Source organism: Cataglyphis hispanica, chromosome 5 (assembly GCF_021464435.1).
Source record: "Cataglyphis hispanica isolate Lineage 1 chromosome 5, ULB_Chis1_1.0, whole genome shotgun sequence".
Taxonomy (NCBI): Eukaryota; Metazoa; Arthropoda; class Insecta; order Hymenoptera; family Formicidae; genus Cataglyphis; species Cataglyphis hispanica.
This window is the reverse complement of record NC_065958.1, coordinates 5256245-5264737: the sequence shown is the minus strand read 5'-3', so window position 1 is coordinate 5264737 and position 8493 is coordinate 5256245. Positions and strand designations below refer to the sequence as shown.

Below are 8493 nucleotides of genomic sequence, written 5' to 3'. Positions count from 1 at the left end.
ACACTTGATCATACATGAATAGAATGAAAATTGTTTCAATTGTTTTCAATTGTAAGAGAGGAAATTGACTAAGAGTAGAGAGTGTAGAATATGGAAATTAACATAATTAATATAATTCAACATACGGGTTATTCTTACTTTTAGTCTTTCGATTAATGTATAGATTTTTTAGATCATGAAACTTAGATCACATAAGATTTATTATGGATGGTATAGATTTAATGAAATCTAAATATATATATATATATAAAAATATATATATATATATATATATATATATATATATAAATATACTTCAAAATCTATAACTGATTTTATGTTAGCTTCTCCTATCTTCTTTATCTATTGCGTGAAAAATATGTCTGGAAAATGTGAAAAGATCATAAAACATAAAAATATACAGATTAAATATTTTCTCTCTTTCGTTCTTCTTTATAAAGAAATCAAATAAAATAAAACTTGTGAATTTATTTTGCGATTATTAAATTTTTATTTTTTGGAAAACAAGGAATTTGAATTTCATAATATTTTTTTTATATACTTTGTTTTATTGGCTTGTTTAATTCCTATGCGTTTAATTTAGCGTATACTTTTAATAACATTTTGAATATTATCCATATTTCATGTCTCGTTTCAGCGCATTACCGCCGCGCATGCGCAAAAGACTCAGTCCGCATATTAACAATGGAAGCTTTCCAGAAAGAAATGTAATACGGAATTGGCTATCGAATAGAGAATTTCTGAAGTCCCGATAATCTTTCTGATTGATAACCAATCGTGTGACATGCGTATTCTTGTTGGAAAGCGCTTATAATATTTTGAAGAACCACGTGTTGTCGTATTGTGTCTCGAGAACAAGAAAAAATTTAAGAAACTAATTATAAAAGAACTGCATCTTGATACGGATCATCTGTGGAAATCTAAAATGGAAACAAAAGAATTAAGTAAAGAGGTGTGTGTAAAGTTAATATACAAAAAAGGTTAAGGCATTTCGTGTGTGTAAATTTTTAGTAAGATTCGAAAATTTTACAAGTTGACAATGTGTATTTGATATTTATATATGAAATCAAATCTAATTACGCTCTTATGTGGTCTGTTTATATAGATGTATGAAAATGTCCCAGTATCAGCTTTTTCTATGTATGCAAAGAAACGTAAAAACCCAGGACAAGAAATGAATTGTAAAAAAAGAAAAAATAAGCATCTGTTATCAGAAGTAGCTAATCAAAAAAACATTAAACAAATTGTAGTAAAACAGAAAACACAAAAGCAACAGAATAAAGATAAATATTCTTTGAATATCTCTTTAAAAAGTAAAGGTGGTATTGTCACTAAAAAAGGTAGATTGAGAATTTGTAAACAAAGTTCCTTACCTACTGCAAAGATAATAAAATTTAAAAATAAATTGAAAAGATTGAATAATCGATTAGAACAATTAAATAATGTAGATAATGTTCAAAGTGTACATAAAAAATCAAAATTAAAAGTAACAAAAGAGCAAAAGGAGGAAACGGGAAAAAAAATTTATGACAAAACAAAAACTATTGCAACAATTGAAACAACATTAAGAGAGAATGCTAAAAAAAAAAATAATGACAAGCATTTAAACTATATGGAATTTCTCCAAAATATGTTAAATGAACATGTAATTCATTTTGATGATCCAACTTTAACCAGCCAAAAGTTATTTGAGTGGCTAGTATATCCTTTGGAAATTAAGAACTTTTTTACGTAAGTTTAAATTAACAAGTATAATTATATGTCTATTTGTGTATTTATGTATTAAAATATTAATTGTTTTATTTTAATTAGACAACATTGGGAAAAAACTCCAATACATATAAAAAGAAATAAACCCGATTATTACAAGTGGATCATATCGACTCCTGTATTAGATAAAATGTTGAGAGATAATCATATTTTATTCACCAAAAATATTGACATTACTTCTTATGTCGATGGACTGAGAGAGACTCACAATCCTCCTGGTCGTGCTCTTCCAAGTGTTGTTTGGGATTATTATCGGAATGGTTGTTCTATAAGAATGTTAAATCCTCAGACATTTATATCTCAGTTACATGCACTCAATGGTAAAAATATAATTATATTTCTTTAAAAATTTTGTATTGATATTTTTTAATTTATAAAATGTGTTTTACAGCTACTCTCCAAGAATTTTTTGGCTGTTTTGTTGGCGCCAATTTATATCTTACACCACCCAATAGTCAAGGTTTTGCACCTCATTATGATGACATTGAAGCATTTATATTGCAAATTGAGGGTAAAAAGAGGTGGAGGTTATATATGCCTCCTAATGAGAATGAATATTTGCCAAGATATTCTTCTAAGAATTTTGATCAATCGGAAATCAGGGAGCCTATACTGGACACAATTATCAATGCTGGGGATTTGCTGTATTTGCCACGGGGAACTGTTCACCAAGGAACGACCATTGACGATACTCATAGTTTGCATGTCACGTTAAGTATGTATCAGAGAAATAGTTGGTGCGACTTGCTCGAGAAACTTCTTCCACAAACTTTAAAACGAGCAGCTGAAACCAACAGCCGTTTTCGCGAGGGATTGCCTTTAGAATATTTAAGATACACTGGCGTTGCACATAATACGAATGCAACAGAATATAAAAAAGCTTTCAAAGAACAAATTAAGGATCTAATAATTAATTTGATAAATTACATCGATGTGGACAACGCGGCCGATTTAATGGCCAAAGATCACATCCATTGTTTTCTACCTCCCTTCCTCACTAAAGATGAACGAAAATGTTCAGTAGCGGAAGATGGCGAGATTATGATTACCAACGGAATCGTTAAGAATCACGCAGATATAACACTTGAGACAAGGATACGATTGTTGAGAACGCATTGTATAAGGTAACAAAAATTATAATTTATTTTAAAAAGTAAGATATCTAAGACGGAAAAATATCTATATAACTGTTTTTATATCTATATAACTATATTATTATTAGATTAATAGAGGAAGATGGAAGTTATAGGATATATTATTCCACCGAAAATTCCAAAGAATATCAGGAATACGAGCTGCAATATTTAGAAATTGATGCAGAGTTTGTTCCTGGCATTCAGAAAATAATAATAGCCTATCCTAACTTTGTATGTATAAAGGAATTGCCGATCGAGAACGACGACGTTAAGGTATTAAGCATATTTATTTACATATATATTTGTATTACATTTATTTATATTATACTTTTACTTGCATTATATTTGTATAATAAAACATTTATTTAAAAATTTAATTTATGAATCACATTTTTACTTTATAGATTCAAATAGTGAGAGATCTTTGGGAAAGGAATTTAGTCATAACAGATACTCCTTTATGTAGTATGGATTGATTTATTACAAAGAAAGCATAAAAGGAGTTATACAAAAGAAAATTTATAATTCTTTAATTTATATTTTCTGATTTTTTACGCACAATAAATTGTAAAATATATTACAATATATAAAATTAAAATAAAAAATTATACATACTATGATTGTTAAACATATGATACTAGCAGAATATCAATCGCATATAATTATATATAATTCGTATTATATCTTACGATGTGTAAAATATATTTCTTTCATATCATCTTATTTATTTTTAATATATATATAATCCAAGATTATATGTATATTCATATATTCCAAGATAATAATTTTCACGTTCCGATTCTTAGTTTGTTTCGTTTCTCTAGCGTGTCATGATCTCTCTTTCTTCCCATTACAAATTCAACGTATTCTATATAGCCGTCCTTGTTTAAATCATCCTCTGCCAATACTTTATCTATTAGCTCTAAAGTAAATACATGAAATAATTAGATTATATTAAGAATCGTTTTTATCGCATACTTGTAAAAATAGGAGCCGCGTACGACGTACGTATACATACGCATAACATATTTATATAATTTCTAGCGCTGCTATATCGATTTTATTCAAACATACCTACGATCCACGACAATTCTTCTTCCGATAACGTCGCGTTTTCTTCATCATCCTTATGTAAAGTATGTTGAAGAGCGTGAAGAATTTCTAATCCGTCTAATTTCGTATTATTGTCGACATCGTGAATTCTATAATTCGAGAGTCTATTAGCAACAGTAAATTCAATAATTTACTGGGCATAAGTAACGTAAATTCTGATATCTCAAACATACTGAAAGTAGTGGAACTCTATTTCCTGTTCTGTCATTTTTGAAAAATCGAGTTGATCGGCCATGGGACCGATGTCCTCCTTCAGATGCCTAAAATTGTGGAACAGAGTCATGGATTCTATTCTTGTAATACTAAATTGAAAACTTAATGATTTTTTGATTTGCTTAATGATCGACAGGATGACTGATCGAATTAAGAGAGAGACCAAATTGATTTTAGACATTCCGTTCGGTAAAGGGAAGCAAAAATTCCGATTTCAGAATTATCAATACTAATAAATTTTTGTATACAAGAATGTCTGTATTAATATAAAATAAATAAGATGAGAATAAATAATTTTGATTAGTTTAGCTTTTCAACTCACGTTGCATCGTGAAGGAGCTCGGAATCTTGTGTTAATTTGATTTCATTTTGCGGTGTATAATGATGATGGGATATGCTACTTTTAGGATGATGCGGTCCACGAAAGTGACCAGTTGCTAGGCCGAGACACAAATTAATTAAAAGTATTACCTCCATTTTGTTATCTGGAATAAATTATTGTATGTAAAGATGATATTTCTATTTTATCAGTATATTGTGTGCAAGGTGTCTACTATCTGGAAAAACATGGAAAACTTGAAATTCTCAAGAATTTTCTTGTTTTTTAAAAAACAGAAAATTCTCATAGAATTTTATTGGGATTCAGGGCGTTTCTTAAAAAAAAAATCTTTTATTTGATAATTTTGCTCTTACATTATAAATAATTAACAAGCCAAGTAAATTATATGTTTAAAATATATTATAAATATACATTTATGTGTTTGTTTATATGTATATTTCAACGTTTTAATAAAATATTGAATATCCATACTCTTTATTATAATTTTTAAAAAAATGATGTAAATGAAAAATGCTTGTTTTATGAAAATTATTCAATTTTTTTCAGTACATTTACAAATATAGCACTCAAAAAGATGCTATATTTTTAAGAAGCTTTCTATTTTTTTTTTTAATAAAAAATTAAAAAGTTACATCAAAAAATCTTTAAAATATTTTCTTTACCTGGAATTTTAAACAAAATACTTGGAAGATCAGGGAATTTTCAGGAAATTTTTTTACAAAATTTGAGTAGACACCCTGTTTTATTATGCTAGATAAATTGGATGTAATTCTTGAAACACTAATAACACGTATTTATGAGAGCCTTACATGTGAGAGCTTAATTCGTAAATTTAAATCAAATTAAAATATTATAATTTACGAATCGCATTTATTTATTTTGCGGCGATTTGTACACGATCGAATGTAGCTTAGAAAGAATGATGGGGGGCGCTCCATGACATTTCGAGCAGTGCCCATCGACAATGGGACCTGCTGGGACATGTTCATCGGGTGTGTCGCCGTGTAGAGTGTCTGCTTCTTCTAAGGGTCGAACACCCCGTCGGTCAGCGACAGATGGGCGGTAGAGGGGGTCCCGGTAATTATTATGCGATTACCCACAAGCCCATTGATTTAGATTGGACCCCGGGGGGGCGTGCTGCGCGATCGCGGGCCCGTTCCGATTTGTTACAAGACCCGATGCTCGAAAACTCGATATATAGTAAATGTACTCGATATATAGTATAATCGGCGAAATCTTTGCGTTTTCCAAATAAGAGATTTATTCTTAAAATATTGCGACATTTTTATCTATTAATGTTTATTCAGGAAAGGCAAACATTGCGAATCAAAGAAAATTTATAATTTTATATCCATTTTAGTTTTACACCCATTTTTTTTTTTTTTCATATATATTTACATATATTTTACATACATTATTACACTACACTTGTTAATTTGATTAAATGCGACTGTGATTACCATTTTTTAACTGAAATATTTAAATATTTAAGTCAAATATGTTAGATTCAATATGTCATATTTAATTTAGATACTTAAATATTTAAATTAAAGAAATAATAGAAAGCATTTAGTCAAGTTGAAAACTTTTTTTTCTCAATATTCTAAAAACATATTTAAAAAAAATATTAGGTTTTGTTTATATGTATAAGTGATTTACTATATTTCTTTATCTGAAGGCGATCAAAAATTAATTTTGGACATGACGTTTGCCACTATCCGCAATGTATTTATAAGAACGCGGAAAGCAAATACTGACGTAGGTGTTAAAAGACACACGAGGCCGACACGAATACGGGGTACTTAGGAATCAATTTTATATAGGCTTACAGTGGTCTCGAAGCGAGAATGCATATGTTGAGAGGGGGAAATCCCCGAAGGGTTTTCGATGCGCGAAAGGACCCCCCCAGGGGTCCCGTCGCGCCCCAATTCGAACACCCTCCACGCCCGTCTGTGTCTCTGTCTCTCTCCGGTGTCGAAATCTATAAATAATTTATATCATTTGGTCCATTCAACGGGAGAGCCCATATGTACCTGTGTCGCCTTACAGGGGACTTGCACCCACTCGACATTCTCCTTCGCATTATCGGGGCCAGTAAGAATCTCCCGCTATCCGTTGTATATCGGGTGCACGGATAAGCTCACGGATTTGACACTAATGGATCGACCATAGAGCGACGTGTCGTCGACGGAGATTGGCCACGTAGGTGCTAACGAGATCCCGCGCGATGACGTGAACGTGATACACATATTTTGCATTTTTTTTTCCCGTAAGAGTTTATTTTATTTATCTATCCATGATTCTTTTTCAAAAGAATGCGAAAAAAAATCAATGAAAAGGAAACGCATTTATAAATAATTTTATTCACCTTATACAATAATATATATATTTTAATATCCATATTTTTTGTCCCTTGGTATCTTGCTAATATACTTGATTATACAAATTTCCAAGGATATTTTTAAAACATATAGAAACATATAGAAACAATTATATTAGGAAAAAAAAATTAATGCGATTGTTAGTTGAGCCGGATTGAGAAAATTTGTTATATATATAACAAATTTTTAAATAATATTTTATTAAAACAATACGCATGCATACACTCTGCTTGAATCATAATTTTCAGCGATCATGCATTTCAAATATGCTCACTATTATTATAATATACCGACATTGTTATTTGGTATGTTTGTATTGTACACTTATCCGCGATAAGTTATCTATTATTGGTGAAACTAGACATGTGTCTCTGTCCAATATTATATGCAAAATTGGATCGATTGTTTCTACAAGATCGCGAAAGCCAGCACTTTCGTGCTCCTCGACAGCAATTTTGAGCGATCCCCGCGGGACGCTCGCCGGCCGTGACTATCGGCGGATATCTCTTATCTCGAAAGCGAGAGGGGTGATCATCCCCTGATAGATGGAGCGCCAGGTTAGACTGTCATAACCCTAGACAGGGATTGCAGACTCTGCTGCTTTGTTGCTTCGAATTGTCGAAACGCAAATGATAAATTCACTTTTTTTTTTTTACCTGTCTTGAACGTGCCGTGGTGATCGATTGGTGTGATCGATGGATTTGACTGTTCGATCCACCCTTCGCTATGGATCCCCGTTCGTGGTTTTCTCTACCCTGTCGCTCTCGACTTGGTTAGCGAGAACGCGCGACAACGCTTATCGACGTTTTTCCATTGGAGTTTGCGTGTTGAACGAGTTGCTCCGAACGAATGACCGCTCTCTTTGAGCGGGCTCTCGTTTCGTTTTCCTCCAAATCCATGCGAAAAGTCGGCTAATTCGATTATCCCGCTTCTTTTGCCAAATAAGTGCGTGTGGATTCGATTCTTGTTCAATTTCTGTAGAATATTTATTATCTGGGAAAACCTTACGAACTTATTTTCCGGAATTTTTTTGGCCTGAAGAAATCAGATAATTCTCTGAAAATTTTATCGAGGTTTAAGAAATTTTTATTGAAATTTTCTCTTTTCTTTAAGATTTTATTTTGCGCAAACAATCGCTAAAAATTTAGATAAAAATAGTGAAAAAAAGTTCTCTAAAAAGTTCTTAAAAATTATATATATAATCGATAATCAATTACAATTTACAGTAGTACGAGCAGAAATATTGCCGACATGATTTTACGGCGGTGATATTTGTTTGTACTATTTGATAGATCTCTTTTATTCTGTATCAATCATATGTGGTCAAAAAACGAAAGTTCTACGTGCAGAAAATCAGTCTTTTACATCTTTATTCTCGTATGATACAGATTTAACAAATATATTTTTGGAATTTAAAATACACCGCAATATTCATATTGTGCAATAGCAAATAATTACAATGTTTATTAATACTGTCATTATTTGTTGCTGCATAAATATTTTATGTAGAGTATCATACTACATGGTCAGATTGTGTCTC

At 31.0% G+C, this 8493-nt stretch overlaps 2 protein-coding genes across 2 annotated transcripts; one reads left to right on the top strand and one right to left on the bottom strand.

Moving 5' to 3' along the window:
• The first annotated feature begins 563 nt into the window (after positions 1–563).
• Positions 564–3459, top strand: LOC126849488 (ribosomal oxygenase 1). Its single transcript, XM_050591381.1, has 6 exons — positions 564–952; positions 1106–1731; positions 1813–2090; positions 2162–2894; positions 2993–3179; positions 3311–3459. The coding sequence occupies exons 1-6, from the start codon at positions 926–928 to the stop codon at positions 3380–3382; spliced, it is 1923 nt and encodes a 640-aa protein (XP_050447338.1). The 5' UTR covers positions 564–925; the 3' UTR covers positions 3383–3459.
• A 235-nt stretch (positions 3460–3694) lies between these two features.
• Positions 3695–7792, bottom strand: LOC126849504 (multiple coagulation factor deficiency protein 2 homolog). Its single transcript, XM_050591404.1, has 5 exons — positions 7610–7792; positions 4555–4717; positions 4193–4279; positions 3981–4108; positions 3695–3828 (listed from the first exon to the last, which is right to left on the bottom strand). The coding sequence occupies exons 2-5, from the start codon at positions 4707–4709 to the stop codon at positions 3695–3697; spliced, it is 504 nt and encodes a 167-aa protein (XP_050447361.1). The 5' UTR covers positions 4710–4717; positions 7610–7792.
• Positions 7793–8493: the final 701 nt, after the last annotated feature.

What these genes read in the sequence shown, in the direction of transcription:
- LOC126849504 (XM_050591404.1), bottom strand. Translation starts at nt 4,709, where the DNA reads ATGGAGGTAATACTTTTAATTAATTTGTGTCTCGGCCTAGCAACTGGT. An exon ending in ATAGAGTTCCACTACTTTCA is followed by an intron (nt 4,109 to 4,192) that starts GTATGTTTGAGA and finishes CTCGAATTATAG; the next exon opens with AATTCACGATGTCGACAATA. An exon ending in AGAATTGTCGTGGATCGTAG is followed by an intron (nt 3,829 to 3,980) that starts GTATGTTTGAAT and finishes TATTTACTTTAG; the next exon opens with AGCTAATAGATAAAGTATTG.
- LOC126849488 (XM_050591381.1), top strand. Translation starts at nt 926, where the DNA reads ATGGAAACAAAAGAATTAAGTAAAGAG. An exon ending in TCAGTTACATGCACTCAATG is followed by an intron (nt 2,091 to 2,161) that starts GTAAAAATATAA and finishes TGTGTTTTACAG; the next exon opens with CTACTCTCCAAGAATTTTTT. An exon ending in TCGAGAACGACGACGTTAAG is followed by an intron (nt 3,180 to 3,310) that starts GTATTAAGCATA and finishes TTTACTTTATAG; the next exon opens with ATTCAAATAGTGAGAGATCT.